The 24,781-nt window shown below is 42.1% G+C and overlaps 2 protein-coding genes across 2 annotated transcripts; one reads left to right on the top strand and one right to left on the bottom strand.

Annotated features, from left to right (window-relative positions):
- Positions 1-207: 207 nt before the first annotated feature.
- Positions 208-4,404, top strand: vegfd (vascular endothelial growth factor D; the record flags this gene model as incomplete). Its single annotated transcript, XM_079216586.1, has 8 exons — positions 208-318; positions 1,919-2,120; positions 2,202-2,322; positions 2,580-2,649; positions 2,877-3,004; positions 3,089-3,204; positions 3,545-3,710; positions 4,258-4,404. The coding sequence occupies 8 exons, from the start codon at positions 208-210 to the stop codon at positions 4,274-4,276; spliced, it is 933 nt and encodes a 310-aa protein (XP_079072712.1). The 3' UTR covers positions 4,277-4,404.
- Positions 4,405-17,065: 12,661 nt separating this feature from the next.
- Positions 17,066-24,781, bottom strand: LOC306735917 (gastrin-releasing peptide receptor-like; the record flags this gene model as incomplete). The annotated part of the gene is made up of 4 exons (XM_079217489.1): positions 17,066-17,341; positions 17,783-17,896; positions 19,365-19,716; positions 24,474-24,781. The coding sequence occupies 4 exons, from the start codon at positions 24,779-24,781 to the stop codon at positions 17,066-17,068; spliced, it is 1,050 nt and encodes a 349-aa protein (XP_079073615.1).

The raw sequence follows: 24,781 nt of genomic DNA, 5'->3' as shown, positions 1-24,781 counted from the left end.
GTGCAGCTGGAAGATCAAGAGTTTGTGTTGCACATACCTGCACTGAGAGAACTGAGTGTGTGTGTGTGTGTGGTCTGAGGGACTCCGCTGGTCTGGGAAACTGAGTCAGAGAGGCAGCCGGCTCTACGTGCTTTCTTCCAGAAGGAAAAGAAGGCAAGTTCATACTGCTGAGTGCTTCTCGGAGACCACGAGCAGAGCCAAGGAATAATGATGAAAATGAAGTGGACTCTGTGCAGAATCTCCTGCTTGGTGACTCTGGTGGTGGAGCTGAGCTGGATCAATGTGGGCCATGGCATGCACAGAGAGGGAGGAAGTAGGGTAAGTGTGACGATAAGCCTTATGCCTTCAAGTGCATGTAATATGTATCACGGCAGCAACGCGCTTCTTGCAATTTACGTCTGTTTGTACATGACGTATACCGACAGATTTTGTTTTTTTTTCTACCTAAAACAACAAATGATCTAACTCTGTCCAGAGATCAGAAATGTAATCACGGCATTGCTTCTATATTCTTGATGATTTAACTCACTTGCAGGGTGTTCTGCAGCCTCTTTTCACCCATTCCCTCGTAAACCTCACACATGACCAGTTGCTGCCAGGGTGCAGCACACACACACACACACACACTCACTTGTGCTCAATAAGTTATGTCCAGTGAAGCCAAAGTAATCATGTGTGCATGTGGCGAAAAGACCAAATGCATGCCACATTCGTATCTGCGTCAGAGGGATAATTGAACCGCTTCACTCTCAATTTTCTTAATTCTTCCCTTAATCAAGCTGTCATTCATCTCTGTAATTCTTGTCTCTCCCCACTTGCTCTCCTCAAACTCCCCCATCTTTACCTCCCTTTCAATTCCTGTCGTCTCTCTCTGGCGCTCTCCCTCTCTGTTTCTCATTAGTGGGTCGATCCCCTGGTAGAAATTGCGCAGGGGAAACCTCCCTATTTTATGTTGTTTCTCTGGTTTTGGTGGAGGCAGTCAGCCAGCCGACCTGACTCGCCCTCCACTCTGCAACACACTGAACACATCACAGGGCTCAGATTGTTACAGTTGTCCAGAGGGTGAAAATACTGAGCCGACAAGTGTAATATTTCATCTCCTCGCTCTGACATTTGTAGACCGGCCATCCGGTATCCGGTTTTGGCTTTCCCGCCACAAATCTAAGCCTCTCCACAGAGAAATCACACATGACTCTTAGGATAAACTCAAGTAAAGGACTTGGTATTTCGTAACACACTGTATCTCTATCTGAACCACACATATCTAATCTGTTCAGCTTCTATTTGGTTCCACTTTTTGCCATCACGGGAGCTTTTCCCTTCTGATGGAGCGTGACAGGTGGTTTTATGGTTTGCGTTCTCCCAAAGTGTACAATGGTGCTTTTGGTTGTATCAGACCCAAGTTTGTCAGATGTTCTGAGTTTATACGCGGCCACATGTCATTCTTCTAGTTTATTTGAACGTGTACTCTTTTGGGAGCAGAGTCATGAGACTTCCGAATGAAAAACATACATATAGAGAGGCAGGCACACAAATGCAGCTGTTCATAATTAGCAAAGAAAGTCTGTAGGATTCATCCTCTGGGAACCATGAATGTCTGTTCCTAATTTGATGGCAATCCATGCAATAATTTCAGTCTGGACCAAAGCAGTTCATCCGTAGAGCCAGGCTGCTAACTTTCCACAGAGGATTCTTTGGGCTTTTGATTATTGTCCTCTGCATTAATTTCTCATTTCACCTGCATCAATCTTCACTAACGACACAAGCTTTTCGTGGAAGAAGCCGTGACTGTACCTATGAGTTTTTTTCAATAGTGTCATTCCAGTTTTTATTTCCCCAATCAAGTTTACTAAAATGTTTCATGTTTGAGGAGAATCCCCCAAAAATACATTAAAAAAAGTGATTGTGATCCCTGCAGATAATGAAGCAATGGGAGAGGAAAGTGCGCTCAGCCTCCAGCCTGGATGAGCTGCTGAGGCTCGCAGACTTTCCAGACTGGAAGTTGTGGAAGTGTCGCCTGAGACTGCAGCAGCCGGAGACCCTCTCTTCTCCGCCGTCGGTGGGCTCCCACCGCTCTACGCGCTACGCTGCCGAGTCTTACAGCCTGGAGATACTCAAAGGTCGGATAAAACAGTGGCCTACATGTTACGTGTGAGTCTGTGTGTTGCGGTGGTTGTGAACATTGTGTGTCTCCCACTTAGCCATCGACGAAGAGTGGCAGCGGACTCAGTGCATGCCGAGGGAAACGTGTGTCGACGTGGCCAAGGAGCTGGGCACCGACCCCTCGATGTTCTTCAAGCCACCCTGTGTCTCCGTCCACAGGTTTGTTTGACATGAAACAAGATCCAGACCTTTAAGACCAAGCTCAATGCAATCGCAGCACATCTGCATCCTACTTCTAACACTCAAGTTGACACAAGTTCTTCAGCAGTCACTCATGAATGAACTTGTGTTGAATAGATGCTGAGGTGGACATTAAAAACCTGGACTCTGTGGAGTAAAATACAACAACTTACTGCGAGTTCATTTTCCTATGCACGTCACTTTACCCAGATGTGAATTTGTTCTCCTACTGACAGGTGCAGTGGCTGCTGCAATCAAGAGGGTGTCACCTGCAGAAACACAACTACTGAGTATGTGAATAAAACTGTGAGTGACCAAATCTCAGATGATAAGTGCGTATACTATGTATACCTTTTTATTTCCTCTTTTTCGAGGGTTATAATATTGCAATGGCAGCACTGGCTCTCAAACAGTCTAAGTGTGTGTGTGTGTGTGTGTGTGTGTGTGTGTGTGTGTGTGTGTGTGTGTGTGTGTGTGTGTGTGTGTGTGTGTGTGTGTGTGTGTGTGTGTGCGTGTGGTTCTGTGCATTTCAGGTCCTTAGCGTGATTCCATTTAGGTACGTACCAGAGCCCGTGCTAATAAAAGTAGCTAACCATACAGAGTGCAGGTGCATGGAGCCCGCCATAATACGACGTAATGCTCAACCTCACAGGAGCAGTGGGTGAGTCAACACGTGTTTACACAATGTTATTTCTCAAAAGAATGCATTTAATGTTCTGTTGTGATCTATCTGGTTTATTGGCAGCTGCTCTCCGATTGGCCAGCTGTCAGAGGCAGAGGACTCCAGGAGACTTTGTGCCAGTGGTTTGATTTGGGATTGCTCAACCGACAGATGTATCCCTTACCCTTCTAGTTCACCAGGTGTGTGTGTGTGTGTGTGTGTGTGTATATCAATTGATTGGATTGGCAAGTTATTGTGAACAGGAAAATGTTGCTTTTATGACAGTGTTGTATCCAACAAAACATCAGCATTGTTTTGTGAGCATGTTCAGGCTATAAGCAATACATTCACATGTGATCCACACAATCGTGAGCAAGGACAAAGTCCTCGTAGCAAGGATGTTAGTGAATGAGTGGGTCTCATAACACAGACCTTCAAAACTGATGTAGACTGTCTTATACTACCGAGATTCAGCTAACAAGATGAAACATGATTTATGATACTTGCATTTGCTTTGCAACATTATTTCCTGCCGTTTAGAGCTTCCACCCAGTTCATGGATGCCCGACTGTGAGATCGACGTCGAGCACTGTGACTGTCTCCCTCGATCTGCACCGACTCTGCAGCCAAGACCGACCCAGCACTGTCGACTCAACTCCTCCATCTGTGCCCACAGGCAACAACATTTTGATCAGGCCTCCTGCAGGTATACAAATCAAACTCCATTGACAATGATGCAACTGAATGTCCTCTCCTACTTTTGACTTCAACTGTAATTTAACATTTGATGAAAATACACAGAAACACATACATTTTTTTACAATTCATAGAGCTATACTCGTGGTCTCAGTGTTTTGGACATGTTTACTGTTTACAAGTTGACTGTCTCCACAAACCATTGAAATAGTAATAAACACAGTGAATATTGATCAAACTTCATGTGACTGAAGATGTCCATGCCATACAGGCAGATGAATGGATAACGCATTTGGCCCACATGCTCTGTGAGGCGTCCATAGATTCGTATTGATGAGATGAAGACTATGATGTAAAGTTGGCATCTGTCGCCGCCTGGTGGCTGTAGCGAAGCTTCAGAAGGCTTTAGCTTTAAGCAAAACTATTGTTTTTCGCCAAAATGGCACCATGCTCATATCCAAGCCGATCCGTGTGGCTTCATCCAGACTTTCTGAGCTCTCGTGTGTCTCAGTTCATGGTTATTTTATGCTACTAAATGATCTCTCTTTTATTTACAGGTGCAAATGGCCCAATTAGAAGTCCACCGGGGAAATACATTACGACAACCTGCTCACCAAGAATGTTTGGAGGCAGAGAAAAAAAGGCTCATAATTTATTTACAATCCTATTTATGGCAAACACTTTAACTGATTAAGATGATATTAACTCACATGACCATGTTAATTGATTTTTTTTTAACATGCTTACCCTATGTTTTAATCCATATGTAAACTTAATGACTTCTACATTTGTTCTTTTTGCACTGAATATGTAGTTTATATTAAACGATTATTTTTATAATTTGAATTTGTGATGAGATTATGGATTGTCACCTACTGTAACTTCTGATGGAATATTCCACAAATTGTTAATCTTCACTTCTTTCCTGTTTTAATCAAAACAACTTAGTACAGAACTCACTTGTATGCTTCAGTGTGCAAAAAAAATCAGGTGTTCAATGTTAATACTTAACAAGTCAATTATTTAGGAAAAACACAAGGGTAATGTAACCTGATTTTATTGTTTCTTGGATTTCATCTTCATAAAAAAATATCCACCCTCCTTGAATGTGTTTTATGCTTTATTGTTTTACAACATGGAATCAAAATGTATTTAATGTATTTGCGTGACTCTTATCTGATACAAAAAAAATCCCTTAATGTCAAAGTAAAGATCTCTAAAGATTTCAGTAATATTATTATAATAATTATTATTAAGTATTCATCCTCTTTAATAGGACACAAATGCATTTCTGGTGTAGCAAGTTTGTCTTTGAAGGCACAAAACTAGTTAAATGGAGGGTAAGGTAAAAAAAAAAGGCACCAAAAGGGAAAATTCAAAAAAGAACCGGAGATAGTCTACAAGAAACCTGCGACTTTGGAGCAGATTTGTTTTCCACCAAAACACTGAGCCCAAACATAAAAGTAACATGCCTTGAAAACCACAATTATAGTGTCCTGGAGAATACCGTATGTGAAGGAGGCTCCTCACATATGTGAAATCTGACCGAGCTTGAACGATTTTGCAGAAAAGAATGGGACAGCGTGTATTTATATTTGATTATAGTATTTGAGCTTCCAGGCAAAACTCCAATCTTCTCTGATCACGTTTGAAGACGGCAGCAGCTTTTTGGAAGTCAAAGTGGACTGTGAATACGGCTTTTCATAAAGCAGGTAGTTCCCTTTTTTTCCCTCGGTAGTGCTGCTGACCTATAAAATGCGCACCGTGTGTTCACCCTCCTTTTGTTGTCAGCAGCACAGATTGGTTCCATGATGCTTTAATGGTGTGGTGTCTCCTTTGGATACATTAATAAAGGTGTTTGGGTGCTTGCTCTAATTAATATCAAACAGTAGAGTGCTCCTTTGTTGAGATAGCCCCATCTAACTCATAGCCTATGAGAACAAAACATGTGTATATATATATATATATATATATATATATATATATATATATATATATATATATATATATATATATATATATATATATATCATACACTAATGTTGTATCCCTTCATATTTCATATTATATGTTCCACAAAGAGGTTTGTCTCCCCCTTGCTTCACTTTGTACTCCTGTCTTCTCCCGGTTCCTTATTGTTACTTATAGTACAAACATGACAAATCAACTGTTTCTTCACTGTTGCAAAAACGTGTTTATTGACCATTAATACCAGAGCTCACAATTCTTATTTATTGCATTGAATTCAAGTTTGTTCGCTTGCTCTTTTCTTTTCTTCCTTCCCCACAAACAAATGTATGCCACATGTAAAATATGAAATATAAACGAGACGAAGAGATTAATCCAGAATTAGAAATTTGAGTATTTCATTCAAGCAACAACCTTTTAAAGTGTCCTGTGGAGTTTAATAGTAAACAAACATAAGTTGTGTTTTTATTGAGTGTAACTCACCAAAACACGTTGTGTGTGTCCTTCCGGTCTATTAATCATGTCGGAGTCATTTCAATCCTCTTGAAACATTTGCATAAAATACGGCATCCTTTTACTGAAGCGATCTTGGCATGTTACTGCCACCTGTAGATCAGCGGAAGAGTGTGAAACCACTGAACAAAAAAGAGGAAACATATGAATTAAGTGAACAGGTATGAATGTTACAAACAATAGAGAAAGGAACTCTAAAGGAGGACAAATGTAAGTCCAACTCATGTTATGTCTGGTCTCATTAAAGCAGGCTGTAGTATTTGGTGGAATATTATTTAGATTTTTTTAAGTCTATATCTGCTACCTTTACCAACATGTTTGATGATAAGGATGACACGCTACATGGGAATAAATTGCCGGTGTGGACAAGAGAATGGTTAACCCCTGAACGTTATGCCCAGTGTGTAAAACACAGGGCATAAGGGGGGCTCCGGACACCAAACAATTCAAATAACAAATTTGAAGAGTTACAGAAAAACGTTGTTTTAGGGTTTCCTGTTCTATTTGCCTACTTCCATGAGTGGCGCTGTTGCAAATGGTGCACAATGCAAATCTTCATTTTAACAAAGCTAGCGTTACCCTGAGATCCCCCCGTACAATCCGTGGATTTCTTTGTTTCGACATCACAGATACACTCGGTTAAAGATACAGACTCAGTCAGTACGCATCGAATCCGGGGAAATATGTCAAAGAGAAAGCAAAGTTCATAACGTGTGGTCCACATAAAATAATACATAAATAAATAAATAACAGTACCCTAATCTGTGCTCCCTCACTCATGCTCAGTAATCCATTTAATGTGCGTTCGTGCCCCCCTGATTCCCTCAGATAATTCCTCATCTCTCTCTGCATCTCATACTCACATCAACACTAAACTGACTCCTCTTCTCCGCATCCTTCACACAACACTGTCTGGTGTTGCCCATTCATTTTCAGTGTTGTGTTGAGCGCAAAATGGCCCAACATTAACCTTGTCAACACTCTTCCCTCTCTCCTGTTCCCTTGTAGCTTTGACAGTCGTTCGAATAAGATATGAATGTCTCCCTTTCTCCTCTCTTTCCCACCTTTCTTACCACATTTGATGGATTTTTCCCCAACATAATACACTTGACCTCTGCTTTACATACACTTGTTTGCATATATATGTTTCCTTTCTTTAAAGCCCTCATTGCCAACTCATCCGCCCTCGCATTCCCACCCACCCCTATGTGCTAGAATCCCTGATTGGTTATTCGTGTGGCTGACTGAAGGGCATTATCATACATTATATACGACTGTTTGAATGAAAAGACCTTGCTGGGGCTGAAGATCCTGTTTAGTTTGTTCCACCCATCAGAGTGCAACCAGCACTGCCAGCATCTCCACTGTGTAAACCATGGCCTAGATTATTAGAAGTTCTCCCAGAAATGTAAATGTCCCAACCCTTTCTAAGTCTTTTCCATACATCTAGCTTCATCATGTTTTTTTCTAGTGAAAAAAAACATTTGCGTTTTTTCTGCTCAGAACCTAAACCCCCAATCATACCCCCACTCCACCACCTCATCAATTGCTTTTTGTACTTTTCTGACTGCATTTTCCATGCTCCTTCCTTTTCCCCACAATGCCCCACCATCAGCAAACAGAGATCTAGCTATCTGGTACCTTTGTGAATATGTCGTTAATCATAATAGTAAAGTAGTGGACTAATCACACTGGTTAGATAGTCCTGATGGGCAGATGGCACTGTGCATGGCCCCTCCTATTAGTGTATGAATGGGCGTGAATGGGTGAATGATGACATGTAGTTCTGTAGCGCTTTGAGTGGTCGGAAGACTAAAAGCACATTTACCGATTCACCATTTACCTATCATTCATCAAATTGTCAACCCTTCCATTTTGAATCTTTTTGAAGAACCCACACATTGTACTGTGAGCATTGAAATCAGCACACCATGCTATTTTATGTCTGTTTTGTCCTTATTCCTAGTAGGCTCTCAAAATCCAACCGTTTTTATAGATTGTGTCACCACCTGGCACCTGCTCTTCTCTCTACTTGAATTCCTGGCTATTGGTCGATAAGCTATCTGGCATTCCATTGTCAAAGTATTACCTTTATTAGTATGAACTAACCCATGGTGCTTTCTTGCTTGACTAATTAGTGAGGTTCTCCCTCACTTCTTTCCATGTCGGTCCCATTAATCCTAAATGGTTCACTGCTTGTTCGACAACCAGCTGGATTTTTATAATTGTTTAACTTTACTTCTTGTGTACTGTTAATGACTCCTACAATGAATGTTACTAAATATGTTCATGTGTTTGTTGTAGCTCTTGAACCCCCATTGATCCTTGAATCCTGGAAACAGTGTTCTTTACTTTTGTCTCTCTTACAGCTGCTGCATAAGTCATCCGTATTTCCACTCTTACTTTTTTGATATGTATCATACTCATACCTCATCACTCCACACCCTCCATATGCCACATACTGGGCTTCTCCGCAGTCACAACATTTTGGTTGTGTCCCTGTTCCACATATATTCGTGGTCACCAGCACATCTAGTACATCTCCTCTTCTCTTTAAAGTTTCTGGCTGTGTCCAAATCTCTGGCAATTAAAGCGCCTCAGTAGCTTTGGCACATACACCCTCACTGAGTGACTCAGATAACGCAGGAATACCTTCTTTGGCACATTCTCTCCTTCAAACTCATATGTACTGATTCACTGTCCCTTTTCACTCCTTCTCTTGCCATTTTTAGTCTTGAGCATTCAATTATTTTCCTCCATACCAACACTCACTGGCACACCTGTGATAACTCCTTTACATCCACCACCCTTTTGTGCTCCCACCCTCCCTTAGTTTAACTTTGTACGCTTTCCTATTTCTTTGAGATTGAGTGCTTTCTCAAGTTGTTCTTCATTGGCACATCTCACCAGTAGGTTGCTATCATCAAGGACCTTTGCATATGGTATCTCCCTTATCTTACTTGCCAGAGCTGTCGTTAGTAAAAACTGATTTGATTGATTTGGGTTGATTTTCTTCATGTTCTCTTGAGCCTTTTCATTAAACCTTATTATTTACCAGGTTTTTCCCTCTGCCCTCGCTCATATCCTTCTCTCTCATTTTCCAAATTCTCATTATTGTCAGCTCTTGTTCATTTATTTCTATTCACACGATTGTCTCGATTTTTATTCTTCCGGCCAATCAAATTCCCTTCATTCTCTTCCTCACTCCCTTGACAATAATCTCTTTCTGTCCAACTGCCTATCTCTGAATCATTCATGGAGCAGTCGTGCTCAACCGCCTCTAAAGAAGTTGTTACTTCTCGATTTGAGTTTTGTCACTCATGTCCTGGTAATCTCGCCACCATCCCTCCCGCATGTTGATTCTGTTGCAGGTCACATTTGTTGTGCAACGTTGGTTGTGTAGTGTGAGTAGCCTTATTGTTGAAGATATTATATGTAGTTATAGTCCATAGCCTATAGTTTGGTTGACTGAATTGGCTTGCGTCCATGAAATCGTATAGGCCTATTATATGTATTGAGTCTAAGACGTCAGCATCACTCTGGAGCACTTGAAAGTCTGCCACTGAGTATTTCATTACACCTAAATGTAAACATGCAAAAACCATTAAAAAAAAGCATGAAAAGAAAGAAAGAGTTTGACCAATGGAGATTTAAACGTGTTCACTTTCTTGCCGAGATATCTGTCAGTATAAAGCTACAGACAGAATTTGTTTGGTTTAGCTTAGCATAAAAAGTCAAAACAGGGTAAACAGCTTGGCTCTATCCAAAGGTAACAAACCCCACTCATACCAGCACCTTGAAAGCTCACTAATTGACATGTTAATTGTTAAATCTAGTTAGCTTCTTCTTGTTAGCCGCCCCACCGCCCTCCCCTTCAAAACCATGTTCATAATGCTGCGATAACTTTGGGCACTATGTTGGGTGTGAGGCCTGTCCACCAATCACCACTTCCATGGGCAGGAATTGGGGCCAGTCAAGTCATTCCACACCCAACTCTGAAAAACATTTGACCTCACTATACTGTATGTTGAAACAAGAAAGAACCTTCACCAAACTGTTGCCACAAGGTTTGATGTTCTTTCTGGTCAAAAATAGTATTGCGTGTTGGAACATTAAGATTCCCCATCATTGAAATTAATGGATTAACCCAAACAGTCCCAGAACCAAAAGTATGCAGGTGTGTGTCCACATACTTTTGGTCATACGGTGTGTTTATTACATATTCAAACTGGGACTGACTTGAACTATACAAAAGCTCTGGCGAAAGGTTTATCGCACTATGTTGCTTAAGATTGTTTACAGAGACATTGATCGTCATTAAGTTCTCTAGAACAGTCACAGGTTGATCACAGGGGATTTTATCAGGGTCGCTACATACATTTGCAGAATTTCTTCCATAGTTTATATATAATATTAATCTATCTGTGCTACTTTCAACATTGAATCTAAAATGAAATGCTTGCGTAAATCCTGTTTGTTTAAATGTAGCTTAAGCGTAAATTCAGTAAGGAAGACAATAGTTACTTGCTGGGTCATTCAGGGGCCAGGCTGTAGTCTCAGAGCGGGTACTCCATCAGCTGATTGGGGGGCGTGAATGACCCAACCTGTCAGAGCGTTTCCCTAAGCCAATCACAGCGTTGTTGTCTAACTTTAAATGGTTTCTCCGCAGGGCTGTCAGTTGTCATTGCAGCTCTAACCGAGGCGAACAGAGACGGTTGGTAGGAGTTAGGGTAGCTCACCGTTGGTAAGTTTAGGTTGAATAGGCTGTCGATGTCCGACTCAGAAGTGGATCCATTTGCCAGCCCGCAGGGGGAGCGGCGCAAGAGCTCTCGTCGGGCGATGCGGAGCGATTCTCCCTCAGGCGAGCTGGAGATTCTCGTGGCACAGCTTGAAGACCGAGGGGTTGTGCCAGCGTCAGGTCTTCCTCTCGCCCAGCTCCGGGACCTGGTGAACCTGACGATCGGCAGCGCGCCAGTCGTTCCTTCCCCGGCGGTGGCGCAGGGTAGGACGTATCTTCCGCAGGTGGCGAATATTTCTTCACGGCTCAGGGCGAAAATATTGCAAGGGAGTGACATTAATCTGATTAGCATTTTGTTGCCGTCCCCAGAGTGTGATAGGAGCGTGGCCTCCGTAGGAGACGTGTCTGTGGTGTTTAAAGCGGCAGACCCACGGTTAGTTGGGGGGTTAACCATCGGGCAATTTGTGGTAGCTTTCGGGGTGTACCGGGACGTGATATGTGCGGTGTACCCAGAGAGGAGACAGGAATTGGATACATACTTGGCACGGATCGGGGATCTTCATAAGATACGGGGGTAAGGTGTTTTACCAGTATCATAGAGCGTTCTCAGGTAAAGCCGCGTTGTACGTATCTCAGGATAACAGTCGACGGGATTGGGGCGCTTTGGACACCGAGATTCTGCTGATGGTTGCTGGCGGCTCTCAAATGCTGGCGTGCGGGTCCTGCGGGGAGATCGGGCACCAATCGGCGTTGTGTCCAGCGGCGGCGTTCCAGCCACCTCTCCCTGGCCACTCTAGGACTGGTCAGCGGGCTCCTTTCCGGCGCTATAACGAGACTCTGGACCGTGAGCTTCTGCAGGGATGCACATCCCAGGTCAGTCTGCCCCCGGTGAATTCCTCAGATGGCAGCGGCATGCCCCGGCTCAGCTGTCTAGACTTGACCCCCCCGTCCTGTTCTGCGGTCTCTTAGTAGTAGTCAGTTGTATGTTAGTCAATTATCTGTCTGATAATTCCGGTTGGTATATCGCTGCGCCACATTGTAGCGGAGACCCTCCGTTAGTCTGTTCTGCGGTCCAAACCGGACCCTACCTATACTTTGTCTACGGTCTCCCTTGACTCAACCTATCCTTTCTTGGGTGCGACGAGACCCCCCTCCATCACTTACAAATCTTAATATCCCCCTATACTTTACTATGGTAGTGCGGATCCACCCTGTCCTGTTCTGCGGGCTACACATGTCCACATCTGTCCTTGTCTGTGGTCCTTCTTGACCCTAATTCTAGCTGCCTGCGGTCTGTCCAGACCCCGCTGTCACTCTTCGGGATCTGTTCGGATCCTGCTTTGAGTAGTGCAGGATTGTAGTCGGCACTATTAGCTGCTGCGGTCATTGGGGACCCGTATCCTGTTCTGCGGTCCCTGGAGACCTTTCCTGTCTTTTACTTTGTTTCTTAAACCCCCTTCACTCGGGTATGGGGTAGTACGGGGGGGTGTGCTCCCCCTCACCCGGGTACGCCGCGTGAGGGGATGTGGGTTGCTGGGGGGCTTAGGCTTTCGCGTGGCTGTAGGTTAGGGGGGCTTTATTTGGTCACGCCAAAGTAAATCCTTTTTGGGGGATTCTGCTGGCGCAGATGTCAGCATTACTACCCCGTTGCTTATTCTAATTCAAGATGGAGTCCAATCGCCGAAGACTTTGCGCATTTCATTTGTAGGCAATTGTATTAGATCCTGTAATAAATTATGTTTCTCCGTAACTAGTCTCTCTTGATTGAACTATTGAGAGGTAAAAAAAAACGTTACGTCCACCTAAATGTATTTATTTGATCTGATTTATAAAGTATGTTTCAGTAACACATGCATCAAACCCTATTTGTGACGTTTATTTCTCAAATCTTACATAAGATGATGTGATGTGGAAATGGCAGTAGAAATGGTCAGGAACGCTAATTTACGCACACATTTCCTCTCCTCGTGATTTATAGACAAGGCGTATTGTGAATTGGGTTCCCATTGCGTTGGCATTTTTAAAAAGTGGGTCCCTAGAAAAAAATGGTTGGTTCACACTCATCTATAACATCTCCACAGACTACGTACATCTCTTTCTGTTTGATGTCAGGAACTTGTGATGTACAGGACATCAAACTTCCTATAATTGTACCCTAATAGAGCACCACGGGTGATAAGTAAACGATGTGTGCTTTATCGTGTGATATAGTTTTACACATTGATAGACTATAAAATTGCCTATCAGCAACAAATATATAGCTTTACTCATATATTACTTTTTGGTCTTAAATAATAAAAAAACACATATATGTCATCTTCTTCACTGTATAATTCAAAGCCTGTTACTCTTTATTCTGAATGCAACCATTTCCTCTTTGCAATTTAAAAATTCTAGTGTACAACATTTCCTTATACCACATAATAGTTACATCCATGCAACAAAATGAAAGGGTCAAAATTATTTTTCTAAATACATACCATCCACAGACATGAAAAAACAATTTGAGCACTTATTCTCATTTCTTGCACCACAGTTACATTAGTAAGGACTGGAGTGTGGTTGAACATCTTCGAGATCAAATTAACTTGAAATAAAGGTTGGATTATGAATGTAAGCACAAATGAAACCTGTTATCCTTTATAGGAAATGAGATCATGAGGATGTGCATTGTGTTCATGTTGTGTGTTGTGTATATATAATGATAAATAATAATGTGTTTAATTTACGGGACATTGTAAAGATCTGATACGTGACTTGCTTTGTTACTGCCCGTGTTACAACACGACAGATAGAGAGACAGTCAAGACGCTCTCATGTCACAAATTATACATTCTGCATGCATTTCCCATGAGGCGACATTGACATCAACTGTGGAATAAACACATTGCATGTCAGCCCTCTGATGTCCTCTGATAGCTCACACACTTTGCCTCTAGTTGCTTCCTAGCAGGACACGAGGGGCAAACACTACCAGATCAATACACCGCTAAGTGAAAAGACACCACACCTTCACATGATGCTGACCTTCAGAGCGACTGTTTTTCTTGTCAGAGACGCTCGGACGCATTTAGATGGAAGGATGTGACTGAAGCGTCTCATGGAGATCCAACTCTGTTACATCACTGTCTCTTAGCTTTTAGCTTCTTTTAACTTGTCTTGTTCTGAGTTTTCTGTCTGTAATATGTGTTTTTTTATGCTGCTGCCTGTCTTGGCCAGGTCTCCCTCGAAAAAGAGATTGTTTATCTCAATGGGGCTCTCCTGGTTAAAAAACATGTTGCTGCTATCACATATTTGTATTTACAAGTGGTCAATGTCATTTTAAGAGCTACACTCGAACTGCGCCTGGGATAAATGCTTTTTTTTAAATTTACGGTAATTCTTGTTTCTTTTTTCTTGTTTCTTTTTTATTCTATTATTGTGATGTACTCTTGAGAGAGGCAAATTAAAAATAAACATAAATTAACATATTGGGAAATTGATTTGGGCTATGAATTACATACTGTGTTGGGACATAGCACATTTAATTTGAAGTTTAGTGATTATTTTGCAACTTTAATGTCATTACGTTAATAAACAATGGATTTCATTTGAGGAAAATAAAGATATAGTCTGATCACAGATGTTGTGAAGTCACTCTCGTTCACTTAGATGTTTGATGTTCACTGTGAGGTATTAGGTATGTACACAGTTTGGCAAGAGAAGGTCTTTTATTATTATAAATTATTATTCAAGGCAGAGTAGTTTTGTTTGTCTGGATCTTTATTTATTGATTGCAAACATCAATGATGATATTGCAGGGTTGCAGGAGTTGTTAAGGGTTGCGAAATGACCTTTCTGACGTTTTGGGTGGGATCTCAAATACAATGAACTTTTATTGGTCTTGATTTGAGTTTCTTTCATTCCTTAAATAAAAAACACAATAACTCATCCTTATTTACGTTCCAGACTTTCCACAGAATGAGCCTGATTATAAAGATGACATGTTGAGTAGATGGTTTGGCACGGCGCTTACAGCACAATTAAACAAACGCTATCCAGAATGAATTATACACCCACTCATCACCACCTGGACATGATCCTCTCCCTCCGTGAAAGACCAAATTAGGACATTGCGGTGTGACACAGCAACTGTAAATCCAGCATGCGACGGTGCAGAATGATCATGTCCAGCAAACACAGTGGTGCAGAAACTATGTGTTGTATATAGTCAACACTAACACTCTATGCTTAACCAAAGTGCAAAGACGCAGAAGATGATCCCCTTTCATGCAATTTGCAATATAATGATAAAATAAATCTGAAGCAGACTAACTTGAATGCATTTTTTTTGTTTTATTGGTTCCACTGGAAAGAGACATGCACGGTGCAATATGTTTAAGATAAACACAGACAATTTGTCGAATTCATTTCCTTGAGAACTGCATGCAAATTGCGCTAGCACTCACGCCTACAAAGACTATAAAAACATATTGCGTAATCCACAACCAAATTACAAATGTGATTTCTAACACATGCATTTACATTCACTGTTATTTTACCCCCCGTTAAAGCTGAGTCGCTAAGTACACATTCTGTAACCAGAGGACGGCTAACATTTAAGATACACTAAAAATGTCACAGTTTTCATCACAGCATCAAACATTTTTAAATATTATACACATACAGCAACAGGATGCAGTCAGAATATATATTACACATTGAAGCTTCAGTAGAAAATCCACCAATGTCAAACAATACCACATAGAGGACACTGACTTGTATCTTTTGGCAACATCATAGCAAAATCATATTATTTTTCATAAATAAAATTGCTTGTGGTACTAAAAGGGGTGACGGGCCTTATTTTGCCTTTTTTTTAAACCAATACTGTTCTCTACATTTGTTGTTGCAAAATGTGTCCACTTGCGTACATACTGTACATGCTCCATCATTAGAGATGAGTGTTTTATCCATGCCTCATGTACTGAGGCATGGATAAAAGTAATGCTACTTGAGCAGAGAATGACGTCACCCTCCCTCTGTGTGTGTTGGAGGCTAATCGGAGCGTCTGTGCTGTCAATATGGCGGTTACAGCTCATAAACTCAGCTCTGCTCAGCAACAGATATGCTCTGAATTCTAGAGAGTCCTTTGAAGGGACTCGCCACAAATATTATTCAAGTTCAGCTCAGCTTGTGAAAAATAAGTCAATTATGTCTTCTGTAGCTCTGGAGATGCTCTACCAAGTCAAATAAAATGCTCCTGATGATGTCTTCAGGTTCATCTCAGCTTGGGCTGAGAGACTTTTATAACAGCCTGCGACAAACAGGAGGTGCTTTGATTGAAAGGTGAAGTGATTTCCCACACAGGGTAGCACCGCGATTATGTTGTGTTGCATTATGGGAAAGATCAACCCTGTCTCCTAGCTTCTAGCATGGCTGCAGACCACTTTTTTACAGCTATGTTCAGATGGTCACCGCAGTAAGAAAGATTTAACATTTCCTCTGTGGCTTCAAGCTTGTGACATGACTGGTGATTCACGTTTAGCAGGAACAATCATCTTTCTCCATCTTTCAGTTATTTTGTTACCTAAATCTAAACGCGTGTGTAAGTGTGAGTCCAATTTGTATTATGCGATGAAATGTACTTTTTGGAGACAGGGCTGGAATATGTAAGATCCAGCGGTTTTAAAGTTGGACCCTGATGCTCTGCTGCTTTGAAAGAAAGAAAGAAAGAAATTATCCTTTGTTAATCCTCTTGGGGAAATTGGTCTCTGCATTTAACACATCCTTAGTAATTAATGAGCAGTGTGCTGCTGTGAAGCACCTAGGGAGCAACTGGGGGTTAAGTCTCTTGCTCAAGGACGCTTCTACATGCAAACAATGGGGAGACCAGGGATTGAACCGGCCACCTTGTGGTTTCAGAACGAGCACTCTCCCCATGAGGTACAGACGACCAGTCTTACAATAATGACACTCTCTGTCTCAAGTCCCTAAACGTTGCAATATTTAAATACGGGAGTACCCGTTTTGGTACAATATGTCACCTGTATATCGTTATGCAAAGTTCTTATGATCAAACTGTTTTGTGAAAACATAGAGTAAAAATAGTTATGAGTCAAACGCAAAGAAGCACACAAACACACACAAATTCACGTCCCTTACACTCAATTCTCCTGATAGACCCGTCTGCCGTTGATCATGCTCAGGCTCCCCATGGAGTGATGTGTGCTGCGGACAGACGTCACATGTGTGTTATAATGAGACGGGTTCTGCGCGGAGCGTTTGAGGATTATACGACAGCAGCAGCACAGCTGCTGGTTGAACTGCTTCTGGAAGGTGTTGCTCAGGAGGTACAGGGCAAACGGGTTGAGGCAGGAGTTGGTGAAGGCCAGGATGCGAGCGACGACGCTGCCCACAAAGTGAACCAGGGAGTTGTCCACCTGGTCGTGGAGAGGCGGAGGGGGAAGGGTTGGGGGGAAACGGTTTGAAAGATGGAGAGGCAGACAAATAGAGGTGTGCATGAACGAGGGATGTGACCAAATACAAATAGATCCTTTGGATATGAATGTGCAAATACAAATACACAGAATCTGAATTTGTGCAGTAATATTTGTCGATCAATATCTTTGAGATTTTTAGGAGCTAATGCATGATACATCCATATTAGTACATAGTTAAAATATTACAAATTATGTTTAGCAGTTCAACTTATGTCTAACTTAAATGTCAGTAAAATAAACAATTGATGATTTAAAGGAACTTCAAGTAAATAAAGACACAAATACAAATATGTTTGTGAAATAAACAGACACCGTTAATGACTGTGTGTTACACACTGAGTGTATAGAAACAGATAACAAGTGTTTCTTTGTGCAGCCTACCTGAGAGTAGTGAAAGGAGCGGTATAAGTAGATGATGTGGCAGGGAAGCCAGCACACTGCAAACAGGACAACAAACACCAGCACGGTCTTGGCTAAGCGCTTTCTGGATTCAACCTGTTGTGTGTCGAAAGAAAGCCGTCAAAACCAAAGAGCGTGCTGTAATATGATAGACAATAGTGTTTTAGTATTTCAGTGTATTTGTGCCAGTGGTGGAGGTAAAGTTAAGTTAGCAATGCAACGAGTCATGCATTAAAAATTCTAATGAAGTATCACCAGCTAAATGGACCCGTACTTTCATAGCCTTCCGACCACTCAAAGCACTTTAACATTACATGACATCATTCACCCACTGATGAGAGGAGCTACCATGCAAGATGCCACACCAGATTAGCAACCATGCATACACCGTAGGCGCAGCTACAGGAGCAATTTAGGGTTAAGTGTCTTGCTCAAGGACACATCGACATGGGCTAGCGAAGCCGGGGATCGAACCGCCGATCCTCTGATTGAAGGACGACCCTGCTCACCACTGAGCTACAGTCGTTAAGTTTGTACTTAAAGTTTCAAATGTAAAAGTGCTCAGTTTAAGCTACCAGATTGTTTATTGATATTTATTGATATATTGGATTATTTGTGTGATCGAATATTGATTGTGTAATAATCAATTAGCCTCTTGGCTAAGTCTGGCGCATTTACAGAAATGTTTTTATTAATGTGCACTGTCGCCTTATAAAATAAACCATTTAAAACAAAAAAAATGTGCATCACATGTGTACAGACAGTTCTATAGTAGAGACACACTGAAAGACGGGCACACATACCCGTCTTTCAATCAAAACAACCAGTGGTTCAAGCCTCGTCTCCGCTAGTTCACATCTATGCATCCTTGAGCAAGACACATTGCTCCGCGTTGCTGTGTCTACGGTGTATAGAAGAGAAAAATTTAAGTTGCTAGCTAGATATATATGTTCATTTGCATTTGCTGACATTTACAGTTGTGCTCGTTTCTCGCCCCTCTCCTCGTTCTCGCTCTCTTTTCCTCTGACCTCTAGTCACAGAGGGCAGAGCTCACACAAACTCTGTGTGCATGTTGGCATTCAGCCAAAATGTTGCTCTAATATCAGCTGCTCTGGTTCAATGATGTTGGGCTGATAAAATATGTGCATGCAGGCTGAAATGTCCCCGTGGTGATCTGTCGGGAGATGCAGTGTTAAACCAAGAAAGAGTAGAAGAGCAATGAGTAAGGAAGGATCCACTAGCCGCTAGGCTAATTTATGGAGTGTAAAATGGCATTCAGTGCCCTGTCCTGGAGCTGCTATGTGAAACTCTATTTGTTGTACACTCTAATACTGTAATGCTCTTGCTTCCATTAAGGTCACTGAGGCGATGACATTGGTCATATTTTTGGTACTTGGGGGATTTAACCCGAGTGAATTCCAAGCCAGGTTTTATAAAACAATCAACACATGTGATAATGGGTAGATTTCAGTGGATTCAAATTGTATTTGAACTTTTCACTCATGACCTCACGATATCACAGATCGAGCAATAGGGCACCAGGGTTGGTAGTTTGAACACTGGCCTGTCGTCTTGCATGCAAGTTCCCCTCCACGGGCAGGTTTGAGGCGCTCCTCATCAGGCTCCGGGCGATGAAGGTGTAGTACACGGATATGACCAGCAAGGGAATGACATAGAAAATGAGGAAAGAGGCCATGGAGTGGATCTTGGGGTGCAGTTCCCCTGCATGGGGATAAGGGGCGCAGGTGACAAAGCTCTCATTAGTGGAGGTGACGTTGAAGCTGTGGAGGTCAGAGAAGACGGCCTCTGGGATAGCCAGCACCAGGGACAGCAGCCAGATGAGTGCCGCCCGCAGGACAATGCTGGTGGTGCTGCTTGACTTTTGGACGTCAAGGGGCTTCACGATGGCCTTGTACCTGATAGACGTGGAGATATAAGTCGTATAGATGGATAAACATGTTAGCACAACGGGTTAGTGTGAGAGCAGAGGCACACAAAGTTTCAGGCTGCAGAACCAGTCAATTCTTTGAGCGATCCGTTGAACCCAAAAGTTGTTCTCAGTAATGTCTGGGATCAGATCTATTGAATGCATTAACACTGATGAATTTGAGGAAGCAATATAAGGAATGAAGAGCAAAGAAAACAAGCCTTAGCCTTATTAGTAATGATTACTTAACCCTGAAAGGAACAGAAGGCAATACTTTTGCTTTGCTCATTTCACCTCGCAGGTTTATTTAGGTAGATCTTGTTTGACTGAGTAAAAACACAATTTTGAAAACTCCACTCGATTTAAGGATAATGTGTAAGAGCTGTGCTCAAATGAAATCATTACCATGAAGAACATGAAACTGATTTGATCTGATGTGAGCAGCCTGGATTTAGACACGTTTCCGAGAACTAAACTGCACAACAAGACAATGACACCTTTTAGAATGTCTCTGTCTGAACCTCTCAGCCTGAATGTTCAGAATATACATCAGACAGATAAACGGGCAACTCAATAGTAACGGATTACGGTTAGAGAGCAGGGTTTTTAAAGTCTGATGCTTATTTGGGGTCTTCTGACCCCAAAACAGATAATGGCTTATTGTTTGTTACTCGTGCTGTGAATTACAACTTGAGACCCGATTTGTTAACATTTCTGTATATTAGCACAATTGAAAGCATGACCAAAAAAAACCTATAAGCAGTTCATGTTTCCAATCTACCCATGGATGTACAGATATACATCACTGGACTACTTAAATACTGAAGAAAACGTGATGATTCTCTGGCAAGTTATGGGGTTATGGGACCACATCACACTTTCCAGAATAACATTGTATACAACTCACTGAATTCAAGGAGTGGTGAACATTTGGAGCGGGAGTAACGTTATGGACGACTGACAGAGATGTCAGGTGTTTCGTGACTTGTGAGTGAAGACCCATCAACAGTCGCATCACCAGCAGCCTCGTTGGCCAGCTTCCTATTGTTGCAGCATGCAATTCCTCTTATTGATTAGTAATGATACACAGAGAAGCTTGAAGTGAAACCTTGGAGAGCTGCGGCTCTGCGCTATACTTCTATTATTTCATAATGGGAAGAAGGTTGTGGCTACTTTTAGCCAACACTGTCTCCTAAAAATTACGTTCCCCCAGAACTAATACGCATTCCCAATTACGTTTGATCAGAAACGTATCTCCTCCCTGATTATGTTTGTGTTTGACGTAGTTAAGATGTGTGGATGTGGTCAGAAATGTTCTGAACACATTCCTATCAGTTAGTATTTTGAAAACCGGATGTTGGGTCCCGTGACTCCTTCCGCCCGTTTGAATATTTTTCACGTCAGATTATGCACTTGATGTGACCACAGAGCTCCGAGTGTCTGCTGATGATCGCAGTGGTTTACTGCACTAGATGGAGTTTATCACACACTTTGGGCTGCATTCACAAACAACCCGACTCAGAGAAGACCGGAGCCGGCGCAAAGGAGGCTGTTACCGACGGCCTGACGGCGACGCCAAGCGTCTGAAGACCGAGCCCCGGTGCACGCAGTCTGAAGACTGGCCTAACAACGGCGGGCAAACGGTCTTCGCCTCCCGGTGCGACCGACTCTCAGGCTCCCGGTGCGGCCGGCTCCCGGTGCGGCCGGCTCCCGGTGCGGCCGGCTCCCGGTGCGGCCGGCGCCCGGCCCGGCCGGCTCTCACTGGCCGGCTGTCACTAGCCTCACCCCGCCCCTCTTTTCTTTTTTCTCCGCAGAGTTTAAAAATTAAAATGTGCTTAAATAAAGCAAGAAAACAATAACACAAACACAGGATTATAAACATATTTGTAATACGTCAAACACAAACATAAAAACAACTAGAAAATTTCACAAGAAATTTTGAAAGTGTGGCTACTACTGCCGTAAGACGTCGCAATATATATACATTACCGGTAGTGAGATGTGTTATTGAGGTACATTATATATATACATATATGCCAACATTAGCTGTGAGGGCTTGATGGTGTAAATATGAATAGGACAGCACTTTGCTGCAACATATCACGTGATTACATATGAATACCAGCCCCTATTGTCCTTGATCTCTAAAGAATCAATAACTCCTTTACTTAAAAAAAAATAAAAAATAAAAAAAAATATTATTAATTTTTTGCATAAATATGATCAAAAGTCAAGAGTCTGAGTGCACGCGACCGTATTACCACGTGCACGCGCACGGTCGTTCGCGCACGTATGTGTGGATTGGATATATATATGCCAACATTAGCTGTGAGGGCTTGATGGTGTAAATAGGAATAGGACAGCACTTTGCTGCAACATATCACGTGATTACACGTGTTCCTCCTGCGTGTGTGTGCCCGTGTGTCACTGGTTGCCATGGTGACTGCCTTGATTGGCTAACTTGAAACAGGTGTGACACTGTCACAGAGCGGGAGACTGGACTGTGGATTTAATGAGAAAACAACCTTTCAAACTATTGTATTTGACAGACAACCGTGAATCCCATCACGAAAATAACGTAATCATGAGAAGCACAAGACTTCTGAGAACGTTTCCGTCTACTTAAATATTTGTAAGGATTTATAAATGAGAGCGTGAATTCAGTTTGTAAAGTGCTCACGTTTCCGTCATGAGAGAAAATTGTGGTCCGATTTAACATGGAGGTTGATGGAGCAGTTGGCCGGACTTCATGTCGCTTTCAGGCTTGCTGACAAAACAGTATAAATTTGTTGGAGTCCACGACGCATGTGTACCACAAGCACAATATTTCCAACGTTTTCATGTATAAATTATGCCTCAAAAGTCAATATTGTGGAATGAATGGCAAAATACAAATACACAAAGGTTGTTTAGGACACAGCTCCTCGTGCTCTAGCGATGACATCACAGCTCTAACCTGCCCCACACACACCCATTGTAAACTCTGAAATGGTTCCCACATTTTCCTAAACTATAATTACATGAAAACTGTGCTAGCTATCAAAAAATGCCCAATTGGGCAAATAAACTCCAGACTTTTGTCAACGTTTTAAACTTTAAATCATTTCTCTACGATACATTATGGCGAGTCACTGTGGGCACAAAGATGTATGTTTTTTTGCTCTCTTCAGTCCAAAACCCCAGTCAAGTGAATGGGACAATTTCTCGCCGTTTTTTGCATTTTTCGGGAAAACGGCCGCTCTTAAAAAAGTCATTCTGCGCGATTCCCGATCAGGCCGCACGTTTTGATGTATTTTTTATGCATGTGCTGGCAACGCTGTGGGAGGAGATACGGTCCAAAGTTTGGCGGAATAAGAAGAATAATAATAAGTAATAATAATAATAATAAGCCCGAGCAATACTATGAAGTGTGCTTTGCTATAGGGGTCTATGACCCCTGTAGCTGAAGCCACACTTAATAAGCCCGAGCAATACTATGAAGTGTGCTTTGCTATAGGGGTCTATGACCCCTGTAGCTGAAGCCACACTTAATAATAATAATAATAATAATAAGCCCGAGCAATACTATGAAGTGTGCTTTGCTTTAGGGGTCTATGACCCCTGTAGCTGAAGCCACACTTAATAAGCCCGAACAATAATATGAAGTGCGCTTTGCTATAGGGGTCTATGACCCCTCTAGCTGAAGCCACACTTAATAAAACAAAAATATGTGTATAATCAACATACGTGTTTAATCAACCTATACGTGTATAATCAACATATGTGTAATACGTCAAACACAAACATAATCAGGGAGGAGATACGTTTCTGATCAAACGTAATTGGGAATGCGTATTAGTTCTGGGGGAACGTATTTTTTAGGAGACAGGGTTGCTTTTAGCTGACAGATACTGGGGCAAATAAAACAAGATTTATTGGGATGTTTGGGATTGTTTTAGTGAGCTTTCTTCCTGTAACTGTAAATGAGAGACAGAGATTAATTTTCAGATTACAAATGCATGCTAATGTGTAAAGCTTACAGTTAAAGCAACTATTACTTTTTAAATTGTACCTTATTGTAGGCCACAGGTTGATATAATCTTTGAATGCAGCTCAACAAACACATGCATATGATTCCAATATTTTTTTTTGAGACGAGAAATAAACGTTATTCGAAAAAGGACACTGCAGCTCGCAGTCTCTTTTTCACATTTTTTATAACGGCAGAAAGGTCTGGCTGTACGCAATAAGATGTTGGTCGAGAGAAAGAAAATAACGTATGAAATGGCCAGAGAGGGGAAATAATGAGAGGAAGAAGTGAAACGTATTACTGTGATATTTGCATCACATCCTCATGGAACACATGTATCAAACATTATACTACACTATTCAAGTTTCCCACTCACAGCCAAGTATTTAAAACACATCTCCTGCAGGAAAAAGTCTTCCTTGTGTCATAACACCATAACAACACACTTTTGAAATTAGAAATTGACAGCAATTAATCTATTTTCTCTATCATAGTAACGCACGTGTCAGCAGCATTGAACAGAAGCGCACAGCATCTGTCGTGCGCAATACTCCCCCGATCAATACAGTTAAATATGTCCTTTCCATTGTGGTAATAAAACATTTAGAATGCATATTGCCTGTGACTATCTTCATAACGTGAGCGATAAGAGGACGCTTGGATGATTAGTTTGCCATGTATGGCCACTTTAAAGTGATCCTAGGTCAATAACATGATCAACAAAACCCGGAGCCTACCTGTCCGCAGAGAGGGCAGTGAGAGTGAACACGGACACCCCGACCGAGGTGAGCTGAATGAAGGGGATGACTTTACAGCCCACTCTCCCAAACAGCCACTCCTCTGACAGGTAGCGGCTGGCATCCACCGGAGCGCAGGTCACCAGCAGCAAAACGTCCCCGAGCGCGAGGCTGGACATGAAGAGATTGGGCACATTGCGGATTGATTTGGCGAAGCAGAAGGTCTTGATGAGCGTGATGTTGCCGATTAGCCCTACCACGGTGATCAAGCCGTAAACTGAAGCGATGACCACGCCGGTGAACCACAT

The sequence above is a fragment of the Taurulus bubalis genome (genome assembly GCF_910589615.1).
Source record: "Taurulus bubalis genome assembly, chromosome: 4".
Lineage (NCBI taxonomy): Eukaryota > Metazoa > Chordata > Actinopteri > Perciformes > Cottidae > Taurulus > Taurulus bubalis.
Note: the sequence above shows the minus strand (reverse complement) of the source record. Positions and strands in the feature narration are given on the sequence as shown.